This window comes from Cupressus sempervirens, chromosome 6 (assembly GCF_028749045.1).
Source record: "Cupressus sempervirens isolate cs-2001-9-10 chromosome 6, ASM2874904v1, whole genome shotgun sequence".
NCBI lineage: Eukaryota > Viridiplantae > Streptophyta > Pinopsida > Cupressales > Cupressaceae > Cupressus > Cupressus sempervirens.
Window position 1 is genome coordinate 65,352,902 of NC_143123.1, and position 22,985 is coordinate 65,375,886.

The 22,985-nt window shown below is 36.5% G+C and overlaps 1 protein-coding gene across 2 annotated transcripts in view; it reads left to right on the forward strand.

Annotated features, from left to right (window-relative positions):
- The window catches only part of GC5 (golgin Putative 5), a 98,844-nt gene that overhangs the window by 38,060 nt on the left and 37,799 nt on the right, over nt 1-22,985 (forward strand). For both annotated transcript variants that reach the window (XM_089786734.1, XM_089786732.1), the window contains 2 exons: nt 11,177-11,238; nt 11,369-11,416. In XM_089786734.1, coding sequence (XP_089642860.1) covers nt 11,177-11,238; nt 11,369-11,416 — 110 coding nt within the window. The remainder of the gene's footprint in view (nt 1-11,176; nt 11,239-11,368; nt 11,417-22,985) is intronic.

A 22,985-nucleotide genomic window follows, 5' to 3' on the forward strand; every position in this document is an offset into this window, starting at 1 on the left:
TAAGTCATTGATGGGGCCTTTGCAGAGAAGTAACTGGCCACACATGCAGAACAAAGTGTGAAATACATTCTGGATTGTAGTGCTTGAGAGTCAAGGATTGTGTACTTCTGCAAGTGGGGATGGCCTTATATTGCTATAGACGGGCCACAAACTCCAAGATGAATTGCAAAAAACTTATTGCAGATGAGAAATACTAAGAGCAAGCTCTATGCCACATGAACTGTTGGTTGGTGTCTATTTTGGTAAATTGGACCAAATTGGACCAAATGCACTAGGTTCTGTTGCAAGGTTTGTCTGTTTTCTTTTAAAGTCTCATGTGCATGCCATCTGGTTACTGGAAGGCAATCGTCCAATTGCAATCATATTAATTTACCTAGTGGGCCCCAGCATAAGTGGCATACCGTATACATAATATGTACAGGAAAATGCTAACTAGATGACTTGGACTGGACATGAACCTTTACATGTTCCTTAATGATGAGTGTATGGTGCACGCTTATCCATACTCCAATATTTTCCAAGCAACATTACACCCACATGAAACCTGCAAAACATTTTAAGGAAATCGATCTACTGAGAGGAAGAGTGCTTAGAATTACAAATTTGAGAGGAAGAGTGTTTAGAATTTCAAATTTGAACAAGACCGATAAAATATCAGCCACCTGTAGTGGAAAAACACTTCAGCAGATAAATACAAAATTACAAATCAGAAAGCAGGGAAAGAAATCAAGTGGGTTTAACCAAAGAAATGTACGTTGGGAAGCACATACTGTAGGCAAGTCCCTAACAAATACAGTTGCTGTTATGCTGAAGCCTTAGTGGTCATGGATGGTAAACCTACTGTATTATGTATTCTCATCCTTGGTGAAATGAAATGATTTTACTAACGTCCACGAGACCAAAGGTCTATGGGACCAAAAAGGGGGATCCACTAAATATCCATTAAATATCCTGCTGGGATTTTTCCAAGCTGTTCCTTCTTTTGTGGAGCTGCATTAGCAAGGCGGCCACCTTGTGAAGTCTTGGTCCCTCAAAAAGCTCTTTTATACTGTCCACTTGTATCGTGTCCATGAATTGGACCCAGATGTCTTTGTATGCCGTACACTCCTTGATATAGTGTCATTGCGTCTCCACTGCGCCCTCATTACAAAACCTACAAATCCTCTCCTCCCACCTTTCTTTAGGGATCTTCCATCTGCCGGTTTCACACCTCAAGTGATGTGAACTGGACCTCAATTGAGCTATCAGGATGCTTGCCTTTCCTCTGATGTTGGCTCCTAGGTAATCTTTGTCACTATGCTCGCAAGTGTCTTTAAATTTGTTGACATAGTAAGCCTTTTTTCTACCTATCTGATTTGTCCACATGGCAGTCCTAACTTTTTCTAATACCCACTTTTTTATCTCTGTGTTGGTTTCTGGGCACTCTTGATAATCAATGTTCCATTTGTTGAGCCATTTATTATTTTGTTTCCTCCATGTCTACTTTTGATGGTCTAGCTTCTCCCCAACCACTAACTTAGGCCAGCGGTATGCATTCATCTTTTCTACTTTTTTTAGATAGCTGAGCAAGTGAATAACTACATTGGCTTCCACTAGGAATATGCCTGCTTCAGCCAAAAGAATCTCATAGGGAACTGTTGATTTGACTTTGAGATTGGTGGTGATGAAATGTTTTTGAATTCTTTCTATTTGTTGCCATTTATGGTTTGATACATTGCTCCCTCATATTTTGCTGTCGTATAGGACAACTAGAATCACCAAAAGCCCAAATAGGATTTTTCGAATCTTCGAGTCCCACAACTCCGCTTTCCTGCACCTGTTTTGAAGGAGGTAAGAGGCCTTCCATCCCCTTTGTATCCTTTTTGATTTGCAGGTTTCCCAGCCTAGCTGATAATGAAAGTCAACCCCTAAGTACTTGTATTCTTTCACGATTTCTAATGTGTTACCCTTAAATATGAATGAATGTTGCTGCTGCCTTTTCGTTAAGGAGAAGATCATGATTTTGGTCTTAGATGTGTTTACTTCCATCCCTACCTCCGTGCAAAAGGTCTCTAGTCTACTTAAACACTCTCTCAAGCCTCTAACAGTCTTAGCGATGAGGATGAGGTCATCCGCATAAAGAAGCAGTCTAACCACATAACCAACAAGTTGGATACCTTCCCCCTTGGCCTTGTTTATCCATTCCTCCAGCTTGTCTATATAAAGTCCAAACAGGGTAGGGGAGAGTGGGCATCCCTGTCTGACCCCAATGTTACTCCCGAAGCACTTTGACATGCCCTCTTTAGTTCCGATTTTCACTTTAACCTATTCATACAGCTTATAAACAACAACCCTGTATTCGTTTGGCACTTCTAGTTTTTCCATTCTACTCCATAGTTTATTTCTGGGGACAGTATCAAAAAGCTTCGTCACCTTGTTTCTCCCATACCTTCTCTATGAGGTATCTTAAGGTAATGCAGTGATCTATGGTGGAGTGTTTTGGTCTGAATCCTGCTTGCCCCTTCGCTCTTTTTTCCTCTTTTTCTGCCCAACTGCTGATTCTACGCTCTAGCATACTCCTAAAGAGCTTACCTAAAAGAGGATTCACCACGATGGTGCGGTAATTGAAAGGATTGTTGACGTCCCCTGTAATGTCCCCATTTTTAGCAAGTTCCTGCAGTTGGGTAGATCAGTTCACCATCGCGATCCTTGTGAGCTGACAGTAGGATTTGAGGGTCGTAGTTGTGTGGTTATAGGTTTTCCAACAACCTATGGTGTGTTTTGGCTCCGTTTGAGGGACTTACTATTTATAGTAAGTCAATCTGTTGGTTTCGATGAGCTCAGTTGAGTCAAAGGAGTTGGAGGATGCTCTCAATTTTTATTTCGGGCTTCTGGTTTGGGCTCCAAGAATCTTGGAGGGAGTGTCTTTATAGTAAGTCACCCCGTCAGATTCATTTATCGTCTTTCATCATTAGGATCACTTTGGTGTTGTCAGATTTTGATTTTGATGCTTCTTTAGTTGTTTTTGCAAGACGGGTGAATTATTATTATTATTCATCTAAATATGCTGAGGTTTCTATTTTTGTTAGTGTTGTTGGTTGTTCACCTCAATATCATAGCTCGTTGGAACCTGGACAAAAAGTTTTAAATCATGGGGACAAGAAACAATAGCCTTACATGTCAGAATTTGAAGCTATGGTGGAAAAGGGCATTTTCGGAGCCAAAAGCAATTAATAAATTAGTTTATAATGACATTTTATTATGTTTTAATGTTGTGTGTGGGAAGCTTCTTAAGTGAACTTCATTTGGGAAACTTTGTGCCATTTGGAGATTACAAATATGAGCCCATTTGATTAGTAAAGCATTCGATTGACTATTTTCTTTTGTTGCCTACGAAGAGTTTTTGAGTTTGCTGATTTCTTTGCCCTTGCTGAAGTATAAGGGTTTGAAATTAAGAAGTGCTTGGTAATTCACAGCTGAGGTATTGTGAATTAATTATAATAGAATTGTCTTAATTAAATTATAGTTTTTCTCGACTGTTATGTACTGTACTTGAGAATTTCATTGTGGCTGGAGAATTTGTGATTTAGAATGCCATTATTGTGTATTGTCTGGCACGGTTAAAGAGGAATGTACTGTGGTTGTTGTCCCTATATTTGGCAACGATTTTAGACTCTGTGGAAGCTTGCAATCAATTATTGGAGGGCAGCAATCAGGTTTTAGAGCACCTGCGATTATAAGCGAGGAGCATGTATTTCTGAACTTGCAAGTAAATTGGATTATTTCTTGAGAGCTGCAATCCATATTTCATCTATTAGAAGTTAATTTCCAAGTTCATTATTGCATTCTTGTAAATTTCCAGAAGTTAATTTTTAAATTGGATATTAGTAGCATTGCCATCAATTATAGAATTACTTCTTAATTGTTTAGTGGTGTTCATTTGTCCAAATTGATAAAGACTTAATCAATTAAAATTGTGAGCAGCTGGCTGTGAATTTAAAGCATTATTTATTGAGTGATAATAATTTGCATGCCAAATGTTTGACAAAATATCAAACTATTGATTAGCAAAAGCAAATTGACGCTTGTTAAGGATATAGCCTATTGAGGGTTTTTACATCCCCGCTCTTGTGAAGTGGGATAACTACGCTGGTAATCCAATCTGTGGGAAAGCAGCCTTGGGAGACTTTGTTGAAAATGTTCTGGATGTGTGGTGCCAATAAATCTGCCCCCCATTTTAAGAATTCTACCTGCAGCCCATCAATATCTTGGGCTTTGCCACTTGCTAACCTCTTTATCCCTAGGTTGATGTCTTCTATTGAGAATAAGTCAATCGAGCTATTGATTATAGGGGGGATGTCTCTCCTTCCGATCTCTCATATTACAATTTTATTTTCAGCATGTTTTCCAACCTGTTGTAAGTCTCTCTAGAATCCTTTAGGGTTAAGTTTCCCTAACTTGATTAGCTCCTTCCTTCTGTTTGTCACATACTCATCTTTTTTTTGATTTGACTAGTTGCTTGTACTCCCTTACTGTTGCTTTGTTTTTCTTTCTCCCTTTAAGACATCTTTTTGCAGCCTTACATTCTTTGTCATACCATGGACTAGATGGGAACTTGTTTGAGATGTTTTTCCTTGCTCTTGTTCTCTTACATCCTTTTAGAGCTTTTTGGATTAGAGGAATAGCCGAGCTGCTGCTGATATACTCTTTCTTATTATTGTCCTCCTCAAAATTTGTGTTATGTGCCATTTGAATCTGTTGTTCTAGTGCGGCACAAAATATATTCATGTTGGGGGAACATGATGGGCATGTCCTGTCCTGTCACAAGATGTGTGCAAAAATGGATGGCTGATGGAAATATTTATTTTTGGTTTGTTGTCTTTTTTTTTTTTAATGCAGCAACAATTTCTGCATAAATGTTTTTTCCTGGCAGGTTTTGTCAGAGTGTTTTTGGCTTGTTAGACATGAATGATGAATTGGGCTTAGCCAACAGAAAAATGAGTATTATAACGAAAAACAGAAGACGGGGAGGCTCACATAAAAAACACATTATTTTCATGTCATTTTCCACTGCTGAATATTGTGCCTGTTTTTCGCATTTTGCTACAGATTTGGAGGGCTGTTGCTGAGTGCTGACAGCTTTCTGTAGTGGTGTAGTTGGTTACCCATTCAACTTTTTTTCTTTTAGATTTCTCACAAGGATGGGTGCTCACATTAAAACACCATTCTCACCTCGTTTTTATGATCCTGAATGTTGGACTTACTAATTTGCATTTTGCTGGAAATTTGGATGCTGTAGCCAAGTATCAGAGTCTTCCTCATTCTATAATGTTAAAGTAGGTTGGTTGTTTGTGTTGTAGTAAAGTTACCATTTCTAGTAGGTTTCTGTAATTGCTTGGTCAATTCATCATCGCGACCCTCGTGAGATGATAGTGGGATTTGAGGGTCTTAGTTGTGGGGTTATTTGGCTTTCCAACGGCCTATGGTGAGTTTTGGCTCAATTTGAGGGACTTACTATTTAAAATTTTATAGTAAGTCGACAATTGGTTCTGACGAGCTTAGTTGAGTTAGAGGAGTTGAGTAACGCTCTCAATTTTAATTTCGGGCTTATGATTTGGGCTCCAAGAATCTTGGAGGCAGCATCTATTTATAGTAAGTCACCCTGTAAGGTTCATTCACCGTCTTCCTTCATCAGGATCATTCTGGTGTTAGATTTCGATTCAGATGCTTCTTTAGTCATTTTCTCAAGACAAGTGAATTATTATTATTATTCATCTAAATATGCTGAGGTTGCTATTTTTGCTGATATTGTACTTTGGCTAGCTTAGTGTCATAGCTCTTTGGAACCGGGTTGGAGAGTGTTAAATCTTGGGCATAAGAAACAATAGCCTTGTGTGTGAGAATATTATGATGTGGTTGGAAAGGTCGTGTTTGGGAGCCAAAAGAAATCAATAAATTATATTATATGACATGTTATAAAATGATGTTGTGTTGAGGAAACTTCTCGAGTGGATTTCTGTGCCCTTGCTGAAGTATAAGGGTTTCCTGATCTTATCTGGAGACTAATTTTCTTTGAATTATCTATGTAATTGCAGCTGAGGTACTGCTATTGTCTACTTCTCTACTGTGGTTTTCTGTGATTGAAGAGTGATTGTAAGCAATTGGAATTGTTTGCGCTGAAGGAATTGGTGACTGAGAATTCAATCTTATCCTGCAATCTTAGTTAGGAGAAATTGTTAAATATCATAGGGCTGTTGTTTCCAATCTGATGCCACGATTGTGTTCAATTAGGGATTGATAAATTTCTTTGAGGATGGCGTCTGGTTCCTATACCTGTGTGCAAGAATTGGAGGTCTGCAGATTGAGTATTGAGGCTGTGAATAGCAACCCAGGGGTGCTGTCAATCATTGGTGGCCTGTGCTTAGGATAGGAAGGCCTGCGGCTGCAAAAATCAGGGGTCTGCATTCATGATTTCAAGCCTGAGATTCACCTCAAACATCTCGCTTGAAACCAGGGTCTGCAGTTTAATTAGATAGAGCTGTGAGTGTTATTTCAAGCTCTTGCAATTATAGAGAAGATTGCAAAGCTAATTTCAGGCAAGCATCTAATGTGAATAAAGATCTGGTTAATATCAGAAAGCTCTGATCAGATTCAGAAGGAAGTAGGACACTCAATCTTTTACTGTGTATTGACATTTCCAGGTTCATGTTTTATTTCATAATTGCTTGCACTGAATGCAGTATAAATTTGAACGGTCAACATTTGTTGTTACTCCTCAATGTTCAGCCAATTTGAGTAAACAGTAAATTTAGCATTTCAAACATAACAATTTCTCTGTGCAAAATATTGATCTGCATTGCAAGTCTAGTTTGTGACTGTTTGTATTGATTTATCTGGAGTTAAGTGCTTTCATATTTTAATATTTGCATTTGTTCTTACAAGACAAAGGAGTTGCATATTAAAAATAACATTTGGAAGACAAACTACATAGCATTGCAGTCATGTGAGCCAGTTGGGTTATTACAATTGTTTAGATCTGTGCGTTCCTTTTCAAAAATTCTACTTCAATTGAAAGTCCAATCTCATGCTTGCATTTATTTTTAAAGTGCACGAGACTCTCAAACCCAACATAGCCTCTCTATTAGACAAATCAACAGTCATTTGAAATGAGTTTTGACATTTGTTTGTGGGTGACTGCACAGGCTGCATATGCAGTCATTGGATGAGCAGATGGGTCAATAAAAACAAGGGATTGGATATGATCTTTTCGTGAGATTTGAAATTGTGCTTAATGGGTCTAAGGGGATTAGCTTGGTTGGTTGAAGCAGTGAGTTCTCATTGTGGACACCTTGGTTCAAATCCCAAGAGGGATATCTTTGTGGAATTATAGGTTTTGACTGTTGGTCTTCTATTGGTTGTATTCATCTCAAGGAGCTTGAATAAGTTGTAATTGTTGCTCTTAAGGAGCACCCAATTTGTAAAAGATCTTAATATAAAAAATTGTGCTTAATGACACAATTTTGGTGGCAATCGCTTGATATTGGCAAAAGGAGTGGACAAGGATCAGCTACTAGATTTCCAAATCACAAAAGAGTATAATTTAATAAATCGTTTTGTATCAAGTGTTGTTTCCATCAAGTTGATTCTACTTTAGAGGTGGCCAAGTCATCAGTTACTGAATGGAGTGAATATTTGTTGTTCGTTCATTCAAAGCCTTGCTTTTTATCTCAACAACAGGGAATAAGCCATTACCGATTCATTGGGATAACTTGTGGTGTGCAAGGATAAATTTTTACTGTTTTAGATGTTTGGGAGAGATAATGGGTTGCATAAAGTAGCTCAGGTGTCATCACAAAAGCTTTAGGTAAGGTCCACAATGTTGGAGGCCAAATTTGGATCATTTGAGGTGCATTACGAACACGAATCTACTGAGATCAAATCATTTAAAGGCTACAAATTAGAAGATTGAGCATCTTTGTACCAAATATGTGCTGATTGGACATGACCTGATCTGCCATGAATTTCTGAAGAACATGGAATGCTGGAAGCTAATGAAGTGAATAATAACTCAAAACATAAATGGAAACCCTAGGAACCAAAATACTACAAGCAAAAGAAGAGGGCTCAAAGCGTAATTCTAGTGAAGGGTTTCTTGCAGACAAGTGTCAAGGTGTTTTGCGGCAAGATTCAGTTGTTAACAATAAGATTAAGCTCATATTTTTGTGGAAAAGCCTCTGATCTCGTCAATACAACGAAGAGATTTCCAGGTATCTGTCACATGGAAGTGATGTTTGGTTTCAATTCCAAATTATTCAAGTGTGAAAGGTTATCCTTACGAATTCAGGTAGGGAAGTTAAATCATTGCATTGCATGCTTCATTTTTTGGGCTGACCAACGAGGTTGCAGTTAATATGTTATAAACTTATATGTAGTCATTGCATTCTGATAATTGTGTATCTGAGGCTTAACATTTTCTCAAGAACTTTTTATTTTGTATGAAGGCACATATATGACAATATTTCGTGTAAAAATTGTATTTTTGTGAACTCTTGTGAAGTCAGAAGCTGTCACCCAATGTCCGGGTTTGTTTTAGCTAGAGCCCAGTAAAACATGGGAATAAAATTCGTTAGATTTCCACAAAGCATATATATGTGCAATGTTTGTGGATTAAATTGTGTAATAATTTGTAACCATTAACTTTTCAGATCCACTTTGATCCATCATCAGGATGCTGTAAGAGACCATAAGGAGAAGAAAGACCAGAGTGTGATCCGAAATGTTGATGGTTAAAAAATCATTAAACAATTTAATCCAGAAACATTGCACATACATGGGAATAAACTCAAAATAGGCAGGAAAACAAGGGACAAGTGGTAGTTCCTCTGGAAAAGAATTGCAATTAGGATTAGAGACACTTTCATCAAGATTGCTAACCCTGGAAGGCATCTTGAAGCCTCTTAGAGTTCAGGGAACACAGTCAGAATTGTTTTGAAGCTTGATAATGACAAGAGCAACATTTATGCTTATATAGCTTAAATGGTTTGCAGAGTAGCAGTTTGATAGGTTATAGGGTAGTTATCATACTCAGGTTTGTCCATCCCTATAGTAATTGAGATTCCACTTATTCCAGGACTTTCTGACATTGTGTATATTTAAATAGTTATCAAGAGTGATCTTGTTCTATGGATACGGGGATTAAGTTTAATGATGTTCCTCCTCACTTGGAAGCTAGGAGGTTATGCCGCTATCATAATATTTTGTTTAGAGTTATTAAGTATGAAAATTGAATTGTGATATTGCTATCAGGATTTAACTGTGTAGTTTTTGAGTCAAACAGATTGACCCATATATCATGAGTAGTGATTCACACATGAATCCATCTCTCATGAGAATAAATGGAACACTTAGCACTCATTGGATCTAGGTGATGCTCACAGAGGTGAAACACCGGGACTTCCCGGGAGGTCACCCATCCCAGTTCCAGCTGGAGTGAGGTCCCGCTGCTTCACCTCTGTGAGCATCACCTAGATCCAATGAGTGCTAAGTGTTCCATTTATTCTCATGAAAGATGGATTCATGAGATATATGGGTCAATGTGTTTGACTCAAAAACTACACAGTTAAATCCTGATAGCAATATCAATGAAAATTGAAGTTAATAAAGTGGTTAGATATTGAGGGCTACATACCCAACATCTGATGGTGTTGTGTAAAAATGATATAAATCATACTGATTATGCTTCATTCATGCCTCCTTTGTCATTGTTGTTTCTTCTTTATTCATCTTTCACAGATTGCTTCTGCTAAGCTAGTTGGCATTACCCAGCCTCCAGTTAGTTCAGGAATGTGAGAAAGAGAATGGCAGTCCAGAGGGGCAAATTAATTAATAAATGGATTGGGGCATTTTATTTGTATGTCAATTTTAAAAAATGATCTAGTTGGTATCTTATGTACCTATAATTACTCTGATTTTTTATTGTTGTGATCTATACTTAGGATAGGTATTCCTTTCTTTATGCATTTATAATATATACAGATCTTTAAACATGGCTGACTGATGTATTATTATTGATGCTGAACACAGACACAATATCAATAGTTACTTGTGGATGCTCCAATTAAGTAAATAGGCATTGCTACTGAAGACCAACTTAGGGAATGGAGGAGAAATTATTAAACACGGAATAATACATGTCAGTTGATGACTGGGATTTCTTTTTGAGGCTTTTTGTATTTAGAATATTCCCTGAATATAAAGATGGTGTTTTCCTTGACATAGAGACACCTTAAGGGAGTATTGCCTGAACTTTGCCTTGATAGAATTGGTCCAGTTCTATGAACATAAAAGACCATAAATGAGGAACTCTGCATATGTTTAGAAGGTGCAAGTGATAAGATAGATTCCACAACAGCATTTGCATTACCTGGTACAACAGTCAAAGTCTGATCTGGTGAATCAACTTCTTATGCCACAATGACCTTCCTCATCCTGATAATCTGTGCCTACAACTTGTATACTAACCATGCTTCAGTTTCTCATCAACAAGCTTCTGATCCTCCCACTATGCCTGAATCCCCATGAGTAAATGATTGGTGTCATTGGTACACCAATTAGTCTACAGGTTTGAGGTGTAGATGTTGACCACAATTTTGATAATATGATTTATTCTTACATACACATGTTGGTTACAAGTAAGAAATGCTTTCCTTAGAGGGAACAGTTAAGTACTGCATAATGCTGTAATGTACTAAGTTTTACTAAATTGTTTTATCATGTATAGTTGCTTGTGATTATTTACGAGATAGTTGTTCAACTCGAATACCTATAGTAACCCATCTCATTTTTACTTCAATCACTGGTATGGATTGAACCCTATGCATTAATAAAGAAGACCAATGCCATAAAGAAGAGTATATGTTATTTTTAAAAATAATGAAAGTTTTTGCTGTATTATTTCTGGGTAGATTGTGTGACAATTTTTGTATCAACGTTTTGGATCACACTCCGTGATCCATCATCAAGATGAAAGAGCTAATGAAAGTGCTTGTTTGCAATTTAATATGTGTACCATGTGTCTTATATGCTTCTGTGCTGGTTTATGTTAATCTTGTTGAATGAAATTTCCATATAATCTCATCTGCTTTCATTTGCAAACGGTTCATTGTGGGTTGTTTTACTTTGTCTCTCATACTTGTAGGTGAAGAGCTTTCAAAGAAACAAGCTGCACAAGAAGCTCAGATGAGAAAACTGAGGGCTCAGGTCTGTTAGCAGATTGCTATACCCAGACCCAGAATTCAATCTCTTTGCATTTAATGAAATGTGATGACTAGTTTTTCTTATTGTAATTCCGTTTCAACCAGACTTATGTTGGTTTGTCTGTTTGTGCTAGATCCGGGAATTAGAAGAAGAGAAGCAACGGCTGAATTCCAAGTTACAGGTATTTGAATATTTGCTTCTGCTATAATTCTTTTTGTTATCTTGTCAAGTCAAATTCCAGCTACAGTAAAACTTTTTCATGGAGTAGGTCACAATTGTTTACCGGCTTCAAAAGAATTTGGAATTTCTGTTGGGTACACAACCACATTTTAGTTTTTTACCTGTGTTACAAAGATTCTTTGGTACATAGGCAACCAAATTATTAGAATGCATAAATATTTATGTCTCTATACACATGGCAGTACAGAGAAAAACATGCAAAAATTTGGATTGCAATTGCCAAGAACTAGCCATAAGATACTATAAAGCAAAAACAGCCTCAAGCTTCTACAAGTAAAATTTGTTCGTAGCATTTTTTATTTCTTCCTAGTCTATGACAAAGAGTAATGTCCCTTGTCGGGACCGACCTTAATTTATCTTATATTTCTCGATTAGGGTTTGGATTGTAATGTTCCCTAATAGGAACAGCTGTTCATCTTATTAGATTTAAGTTATCTTTAACACTCATATCCAACCTTATTACTAATTCAGCTAAAAGAGGGAAGGAGTAGATGCTGTGTTACAGGATTCACATCCTGGAGCTCAGGTCCAGGTTCAGGTTTGTGCAGGTCCGGATTCGCGTCCAGGTTTGGGCAGGGTTCAGATCTCGGACAGTGGGTCTGTCTGGGTCCTTGCTAGCAAGAAACCGGGCGAACCCATGGTGACCCTAGGAGGACCTACAACAGTAGGGTCCAAAAAATGAAATAAAACAACTTAAAATAATATTTTTTTAATGTAACTCTAAAAGGAGCCAAATAAAAAACATTTCACTAATCTAATATCTCATTTTGGTGTGCCCATTTTGCAAGTTTTAAGAGAAGGTTGTAGAGATTGTTTGTTCCAATGATAAGGATCTAGATATAGTTGCAGCCAAGGATGAAGCTATTGATCCCTCATTATTTGATACTCCATTTGACTCTTGGAGGGCATTTGATACTATGATCATTGATAAACTATAAAAACACTTGCCATTTATCATTATGTTTCAAACTTTATTTTTTTATGAACTTCTCTATGTTTTGAAATTTCATTTTGCAATTTAGTGATTCAATGTATGGTTTTCTTTACAATCATGAACATAGATTAATGAGCGGATATTTAATGTTTATCTTTGACATTTGGCATTGAACAAGGATCAAGCAACATATATTCATACTATGAAATGGACTAAGTTTTGCAGTTATGCATGTTTGTCTTATTTTCTTGAATACACACACATGCACCCACCCACAAACCCAAATGAGATTTTTTTTTTTGCTTGAACCCAGGAATCCAAACTTGAACCCAAATCTGTCCTGAACTCAACTCGCTGACTTAGAGTAGATGTTATCCAAGTTGCCTAGACACTAACTTGCAATGGGTTCACTCAAAGTTTATAGATCATGCCCTTAAGCCTTTCTTGGTATGATGCCCTCAAGGCACTCGGGGCCACTAATCCCCGCCCTATTTTGGGACAAAGATCAATTGCTTGGAATTTATAGAAGCCCGTCCTTGGTAACACTACAACTTCTATGAGTCAAATAGTAATAAGTTCTGTATATAAATATATTTATATATGTAAGAACATATATACTAACTATGAGTTTATAATTCTGAAATGTTTTTGTATTAGCAAGTATTCGAGTTTAGGCAGAATTACTTAAAGGAGCAGACTTGATCTATTTGTGTGTCCTTTAACTACATTCCCATCCTATATAAATATGCAACCAAAGGGCATGTCTCTCTAAGAGACATGTCCTTATCTAGGTCGGCCCTGATTAGTTTTTCCAGAATTGGCACTCAACGGACAATGTCATTAGTTAGTGTTTATCCTAACTAATTAAAGACAAGTTAGACTTATCTAATTAACACAAGGGAGACGCTGATACCTTACTAAGACAAGACAATCATATATATAGCCTATCACAAGAAAGGCATAGATTTCTTACTCTGATCCGTACAATCTGTATTGTCAAATCAGCATGATTGAGAAGTTACAAAATTAACGCTTCCTCTTAACTTAATAATCATACTGAGAGAGAACATATCTAGCATCATCAATTAAGATGAATAAGCATAGATTGATACTCTATATCTATCAGAATCTTCAGAGTATGTGGTGTCATGAACACATGATATTATTTTATATTACTAAACCTGTGATATGACATATTAGTGATACTAATGATAACAGTATTGAAAAGAATACAATATACAGGATAAAATCCAGAAAATAATAAAATTCTTCATTTATCCAAGTTGTGACTCATAGGTATTGACATTCCTATATCACAACATGATCCTGAGTTAAGATCTACTAGAACACATGATAAACTCCGGAGAATAATAAAATTCTTCTTTTATCCAAATTGTGACTCATAGGCATAACAATGTCTACATCACAATGTGATCTTGAACTCATCTAGATCTGACAGTTATCTCTACTATTTAGCACATTATCTAATAAATCGTCATTTCTCATAATGTCTTTTATAATAGTGTTCATTATCTCAGAGATCATCACCTCTTGAATAATGAATACAAATGGTGGAGCTCATAACAATCAATAGCCTGACGATACAATTATTTTATTAATAATTTAAAGAATACAAATGAATTACAATTCAACCATACTAAGTCTTTCTTGAAGTGATCTATCTTCACTCGAGAGAGAGGTTTGGTAAGAATATTTTCTGTTTGATCTACAGTGCAAATGATTCTAATTTTACAGTATTCCTATCTACCATATCTCTTACATAGTGGTAAGGAATTTCAATATGCTTGGACCTATCATGAAAAACTGGATTCACAGAAAGCTTGATTGAACTTTGATTATCACAATGAATAATCATAGGATTCATGGCTTGACCAAATAATCCCACAAGTAACTTTCTAAGACAAACTGCTTCTCGAGAGGCCATTGTTGCTGCAATGTATTCGGCTTCTGTGGAACTTTGTGCTATTGAAGACTGCTTTCTGCATATCCATGATATCATTGCTGCGCCTAAACTAAAACAACATACTGAAGTGCTTTTCTTGTCAGTAACACTTCCAACCCAATCTGAGTTTGTGTATCCATGTAGGTCCAATTCAACTTTCTCATACTTGAGTCCAAGGTTAAGAGTGCCTTTTAAGTATCTCATAATGTGTTTGATTGCAACTAGGTGAATCTGCTTTGGCTCATACATAAGCTGACTTAATGCATTAGCAACATAGCAAATATTAGGTCTTGTATTTACCAAGTACATAAGGGATCCAATCATCTGCTTGTAAAGAGTAGAATCTATGGAAGGTGATTCCGCTGCTGCTTCCATAAGTTTATGTAGATTAGTCTCCATGGGGGAAGACATAAGCCTACAGCTCCACATTCCAAATCTCTTCAAGTGGTCTAATGTATATTTTCCTTGATTAAGTATTCTCAGAAGGATAAAGGCAAGTCTTTGTAGTCTTCTTAGTAGAAGTCCTCTGCTTCAGCTATAGAAGGCTCCTGGAAGAAGAACATTCAATGCAACTATTGCCACAAATTTGGTCACATGAAGGTTGAATGTCGGAAACACTTAGCTACTCAATCTAAGTAATCAAGTTCGCAGCCCAAAGCAAACAGTGCAGAGTACATTGAGTAGATGGAATCTGCCTTTTACGCCTTAATAGCTAAAAGACCTGCAAATCATATGAAGTCGTGTACCTAGTACATTGATTCAGGTGCCTCTTGTCATTTCACTCACTGCAGAGTTTGGTTTACTGGCGACCAACCTTTTTCAGATGTTATTTTTGGTGGTGGAGAAGAGTACACTGTTGTCGGCAAAGACGACATTCAGATTTAGTTTGCTGTGAGGAATCTCATTTTCCCCGATGTCTTCTATGTTCCAGGGATGGAACTAAATCTACTCTCATTGAGTCAGTTATTGCGATATTCTCCATACTTGGATGTTACCTTCAGTTCACATCAGTGTACCATCATTGAACGGGCGATTTAGTCTACTGTTGCAATGGGTCTTGAGGGTCATGATCTTTTCTGGCTTACTGATTCTGGTGATTCTCCAGACTTAGCTATGGCTGCTTGGGGGTCTTCTGTTAGCACACTTTGGCATTAACGATATGGGCACTTAAATGTGCATTATCTCTCTCAACTTGCTCAGGATGAGCTAGTCCTTGGAGTGCCAGAGATTTAGACTCAACAACTTGGAGTTTGTGATGCATGCCAAGCTGGGAAGCAGCGGTACACCTTTCACAAGTGGTGATTCACGGCGAGCTTCTCAGGTACTTTAGCTTGTTCATGCTGATATCTGTGGCCCTATGGCCACTCCATTTGTTCCTGTGTCTAGGTATTTTCTATTGTTTATAGATGATTTCAGTAGAAAAATGTTAGTGTATTTCCTTAAAAAGAAATCAGATGCATTTCATATATTTTAGAAGTTTAAACCTTTAGTTGAAAAAGAGTCTGGGAAATCTATTATTACTTTTAGATTAGACAATGGGGGGAATTCTGTTCTAATGATTTTTCTAGCTTCTTGGATACTCATGGCATCAAACGCCAGTTAACCACACCCCACACACTACAACAGAACAATGTAGTTGAACGACGAGACAAAACAATCACTAAGATGGATCGATCCATGCTCGAATATAGACATGTTCTGAAGAAGTTTTGGGTAGAAGCAATCAACATTGTTTATCTTTTGAACCGGTCACCCATGGTGGCGGTCAAATGTAGAACTTCGAAAGAGGCCAGGTTAGGTTGCAAGCCCAGAATCAATCACTTGAAGGTTTTGGCTCTCTTGCTTTTTTTGGATCCTTGATGCGTCACGCACCAAGTTGGATGCCAAGAGTGAGAAACTCATGCTTGTTGGATACAATAGTCTTCACAAAGCGTACCACCTGATCCATGTTGAGACATCTCATCTCATCTACAGTCGTGATGTAGTCTTTGATAAGTAACGAGGACCTTTCATGCTTGTTTCTCCTGTTCCTAATCCAGTAGGCCAGCCTGTGAAGGCTCATTATTTGGGAGTTAGGCTTCCATTAGGTCCACTTGATTGGAGGGCTCCGGTAGGTCCTGCAGCTCCTTTATACCAGTGATCCCTCTATAGACACCTCCAACTTGTCCTGCAAGATCACCTTGATTTGTAGATGCTTCACCTGAGTTTGAACCAGATCCTTCTAATGAGGAACTTGATCACCAAGCATCTCCTGATCCTAATGTTGGTCGTTCTCCTCTCCGGAATAACTAGTGGGCTAAGACACTTGCTGATCTTCATGATGATGAGCTCATTCATGGGAGAACTGCTAAGAAAAAGAGCAAACCTACAAAGTCTGTTAACTTTGCTCTCATGGCTAACATTCATAGTGTGTTTGAACCTCAAACATATTCCGAGGCTAAAGGAATTCTTTATTGGGAGCATGCCATGACATCTGAACACCAGAGTTTGCTGAAGAATAACAATTTGGTCCTTTCTGATCTTCCACTTGGGAAGAAACCCATTTACTGCAAATGGGTTTACAAAATCAAATACAAATCGGATGGCACTTTGGATAAGTACAAAGCTCGTTTAGTTGTGAAGGGCTTTTCTTAGCGTTAGGGCACTGATTATGAGATCTTTCCTCCTATTGCAAAGATGAGCACTATCAGATTAGTCCTAGCCATGGCAGCACAGTTTGGTTGGAAGGTCCATCAGATGGACATTAAGAGTGTTTTCTTGAATGGCGATATCCATGAAGAGGTCTACATGACGCAGCCTCTTGTTTCAAGGTTGGTTGTAAAGACCATCAGGTTATCAGATTGGTGAAAACTCTCTACAGCTTGAAGTAGGCCCCACGAGCTTGATGCATAAAAATCGATAAGTACCTCAGTGATCAAGGCTTCAAGAGGAGTTCTTTAGACTCAAATTTGTACATCAAGATTACTGATAGTGACATCATCCTTTTGGTTATTTATGTGGATGATTTGATCATCACTGACACTTCAACATCTTTGATTCAGGGAATCAAAGAGAGTTTATGCTAGTCTTTTGATATGACTGACCTTGGGCTTAGGCATTATTGCCTAGGTGTTGAGGTTTAGCAATAGTCTTCTGGCATATTCATCTCTTAGTCCAAATATGCTAGGGCTCTGTTAGACAAATTCTGTATGCAAGATTGCAAGCCTACATCTACACCCATAGAGAAAGGTCTCAAATTGTCAACCAAGTCTGATTCTCCTCCCATTGATGATACTACATATAGGCAACTAGTAGGCAACCTCCTCTACCTGTTTACTACTAGTCCTGACATCAGCTTTGCAGTTAGCTACACCTCACGATTTATGACAGCTCCCAAGGCTGATCATTGGATGGTTGCAAAGCGTGTGTTTCATTATGTGAAGGGCACTTCGAATTATGGACCACTTTATTCTCAAAGTTCTAATCCTAGACTTAGTGGGTTCACAGATTCAGGTTGGGCATGCTCTGTTGACGATAAGTCAACTTCTAGATATGTGTTCAGTTTGGTTCCAGTGCCGTCACATGGACCGGTAAGAAGCAATAGGCAGTTTCTCTCTCGTCTACAAAGGCCGAATACAGAGGGACTGTTAAGGCAGGATGTGAAGCTGTTTGGCTTCATCGGATGCTTTGGGAGATGCAGATGTCACCAGGAGGACCGACTACTATGTTTGTCAATAATGAAGGCGTTATCAAGTTAGCCTGAAATCTACTTTTCCATGAATGAACCAAGCATGTCGATGTTTGCTGTCACTACATATGACAACTAGTTGAAGACGGGACAATAGATTTGCAGCATGTTCCTACCACAGATCAAACTGTAGACATTCTCATCAAGCCTCTTGGTCCTAATATGTTTGTCAAATTCAGAGGACAAACTTGGTGTTGCCGATAGATTAACCATTAAGAAAGTGTATTATGATAATAGATAAACATCTATTATTAGTTAATGGTAATCAATTTGTAATCTATTGTAAATATTAGAATGTTTCTAATATTTGGTTAGCTGTAGTTATCTGTTAGCTTTTTAAGCTTTTTTATAGCTAGAATAGAATGTTTCTATTCTTTATGATCGTTAAGGAAACATCGATTTATTTTTTTATATATATAGACCTTTTAGTCTCTGTTAATAACAAGCAAGTATTTACCAATTACTTCATAATAGTTCAGGTAAAAGCCTACAACACAATGGTAACTTGTGAGCCTCTCATGTGGGAGGTCTTGGGTTCAAGCCTACTTGAGCTTAATAATAATTAATTTCAATAAATAACAATAATTAATCTATGCCTCAACCATTTATCGATAAAAAAACTAAAAAAACTATATATGTTCGATAGCCTAATAGAAGATGTAATATTTAGTAATGTATTATTTAAGATATATTTCTATTCATTAACTTGTTTGTTTATTATATAATAAAATATATTTTAATAATTATTTATTTAATGATTAATAGTTAATATGGCCATTCAATTAATTCCTTATTTTTTTAATAATTACATGAATCAATAGATAGTGAAGTAGCATGAGGGATAGGCAATTACAAAAAAATAAGCAATTACAAACAATTTTTTTTCTCTTTCTACATTAAATATATTATATAGCTTAAATATTTCAAATATCTAAATTGTTGCAATATGAAACAAAAGAACACTGTAGCTACTACGCTAACATTGCTATAAGCCCCAACTAATTATGTTGAAGATAACAAAGATGATGTATGTGGAAATGTCATATCAGTTGTTATGTTGTCATTGATGTCAAATTTGAAAAGGTAAGACATATGCTAATTCAGTAAGGTTTCCAATCATCTAAAGGATGTGGTGTTGGCTGAATGATGAAGAAGACAAAAGAATGGAAGAAATTGTTGATAAGTATGTGAATTTCAAAGGCCACTTGATGAGTTAGACTTTGGCAAGGTAATATTGGTTTGATTGTTTTAAATGATTTGATTAAGTGTTGAGATCATGTATAAGCAAGTTATGTTGGTTAGTAAAGAAGGAAATAAGTTATAAAGTGGAAAGACAAAGAAACAATGAAGTTGCATTGAGTTAGACGGTGAGGTTGGTAATGAAGGACTAATAGTCACTGAGCACATGTTGAGTAAGTGAAGGATGAACAATATTAACCAAGCAAGAATAGTGTTAACCGAGCTTAGTATTGTCTGAGCGAGTGTAGTGTTAACCGAGCAAAGGAAAGTGGAATAGTTTCTAGAAGATTCAATTAAAGGCCGACATTTGATGAAAATAAGGATTGATCAAGAAATTTCTAAGATAAAGATGAAGTTTGTTAAGAATTCTACGACTGGAGAAATTTAAAGAAGATATGATAATGGAGATTTATTGATTAGAAGAGGAGCTCAAAGTTCAAGTAGAAAACGTGTTGACCAAGTGTCTAGATTCAATGTAACCAAGCTAGAGGATGATCAGATGGTTGTGATTTAGTGGCAAAACATTGGAGAATCTAGTGAAGGGCAATAACCTCTCTATTTAAGGGATGAACAAGATGTTTATTGTTGCTGATCAAGTTTATGTTATAACTGATAATTTGATTGCCAAAGGGTCACCGAGCATAGCAGCATTGTGAAATGTAGCAGAGGAAGTGTGAAGTTGATGTATGTGAGTGGATTAACCGGAAGGGCAAAAGAGGAAGAATTGGGACAAAATGAGCAAAATGGAGAATTATAGGTGTAGAAATTCAAAGAAGATATGATGAAGGAGATGTAATTATTTGAAATGAAGCTCAAAGTTCTAGATTCAATGTATCTAAGTTGGATGAAGGTCAAATGGTTGTGATTAAGCAACAAAGTATTGGAGAATTTGGTAAAGCGGCAATAAGTTGTCTATTTAAGGGATGAACAAGATGTTCATTTTTTCCGATTAGATTGATATTGTAATTGATAGCCAAAGTGTCATCGAACAATGTAGCTAGGGTAAACTTTAAGAAAGCCGCCTCCAAAAAGAGATATAATATATTGGTGAATCTTTCATTATTTTGAATTTTTTTTAATTTCTATTGGCTTTCTCAATTTTCTATTCTAAATATGATTAGTATTAGCGATTATTTTTGAATCATAATTTTTTTGTATAAAATATTGATGAATCTCAATAATAATATGAAGTTAATTAATCATCATGGAATATTACAAATCAAAATTGAACTTTTTTTAAGCTCATAGAATATATGAGGATCGTTACATTTACTTTAAATCAATAGTGAAAACTAAATATTGGTGATATATCCCTAAAGTAACTGATAATTATGATAATTATTGGTCAGTGCAATTTAATTTCTCCAATAATATTATATATTTAGGTGACTCAAATCTAATCATGTAATGAATATTGTGGCGAATATTTGAGTTTAATTTTTTCAATAAAATAATTATTGAGCGATTTTAAATATTATAGAACTAAATTTTATAAAACTATGGCGGTTTAGGTTGTATCAAATCTTAAATTATTAGCCAAATTACTAGTCAAAAAATTCTAAAACTAGCCAATTTGCGAATATTAGCCACTAAAAAATACCTTGAATGTAGCATCATGAAATATAGCTAGTGTAGTGCAAAGCTGATGTGTATGAGTGGATCAACCAAAAGGAAGAAAGAGAAAGAATAGAGGACAAAAGATGAGCAAAATGGAGATCTGAAATAGCAAGGGTAGTTGCATTATTATCAGATCATTTCACTGTTACTCTAACAATTATAGTAGAAAATCTCTTAATTGAGTGGACTTAACAATCTTATTTGTAAATCTTCTTTAAGGTGACATTCCATTGAATGTTTGTAAGCCCTCTAAATGATATTTTGTCTAAATCTCCTAACAGGGTCACATTGACAATGTCCATGTAACCTTTAACTAGGTTGGCTCCTAATCGAGCTCACTTCAGAAGAGTAAAACCTTTGGGTTATCGGTCTCAGATGGTTTTTCCCTTAATAGGGTTTCCACGTTACAAATACTTGAGGCTAAATGTGTAGATGATGATAATGTTGCATATTTATTTGATGTTTATTGTTTATTGCTGCAACTCGGTATATGAGGTTTATGAAGTTTACAGTATCAGTCAATTACTCTGATACTTGGTATAAGTTAACAGTTTACAGTTTACTGGCAAATATTGAATTGAATATTATTGAGAAGTTTAGATCTGTTTACCGAGCTTGTTTATTGGAAGTTTAAGTTGTTAAGTTTTTGAAAAGTGTTACTAAGAACCTAAGGATAACTGATTCACCCCCCTCTCCCCAGTTATCTAACAATCGTTAAGTAATTGGTGAAAATTTTGATGTATTAACAAATGCTTGAAGAGATCATTATAAAGAATTTTACAAACACAAAATATAAAGTCTTTAATAGGAAACTAAAGAGTATTCTAGGAATGATCTTATCTAAGTTACATTATATACAAAATATGATGATTAAAGTAATAAAATAATAATATTTTAATACCTTCCCTTAATGATCAATCTGTCCACAACACCAAATTGTCTTTGAATTTAACAAACTTATTTGGACCAAGAGGCTTGGTGAGAATGTTTGCAGTCTGATATGTTGTTGGAACATACTACAAGTGAATTGTTTCGTCTTCAATCAACTGCAGAATGTAATGACAATGAAAGTCCACATGATTGGTTTTTTCATGAAAGACAAGGAGTCGAGCCTACTTGAGATAAATGCATATCTGCAAACATCTAACGAAGGCAAACTACCTCACACTTTGCCTTAACAATTCCTCGATACAATACTCTATGGAAGAGAGTGTGACTGCACGCTACTTCTTAGTAGTCCAAGTGATTGTACTAGATCCTGAACTGAACAAATCCAGAAGTTGACATCTTATTATCAACCGAACTTGCCCAATCTGACTCTGTGAACCCACTGAGTCGAGAATCATGACTCCTAGTGTAAGGAAGTTCGTAATAAGAGATGCCCTTTACATAATGCAACACATGCTTAGTTGTTACCCAATGATCAGCCTTGGGGGCTGTCATTGCGAAATTGAAATCAGGTCTAGTGACAGTGAGATAGATGAGATTGCTCACTAGTTGCTTGTAAGTGGTTTCATCAATAGTAGGAGAAGCAAAACTTCAATCCTCACTCCATAGGTGTGGAAGCAAGTTTACAATCTTGCATACGAAACCTGCCAAGCAAGTTCCTAGCATACTTAGATTGAGAAATAAAGATGCTATGATCAATCTGCCAAGCCTCAACATGTAAACAATAATGGAGAAGCCCCAAATCTGTCATATCAAAATCCTTCTATAGGTCTTGTTTGACTTCTGCAATTAAATGTGTTGTATTGCTCATAATGATCAAGTCATCCACATAGACAACAAGGAAGAGAATATCATCACCATAGTGTTTGATATACAAATTACTGTCATAAGAGCAATGTGGAAAACCATAGGCAACCAAGTATTGGTCGATTTTGATGTACCACACTCGAGAGACCTAATTGAGTTGGTAGAGTGTTTTTCTAAGTCAACATACTCGATGGTCTTTGCCAACAACCTTGAAACCAAGAGCCCATGTCATTTTTAGAGTTCTTCCTACAACTCACCATTGAGGAAGACACTCT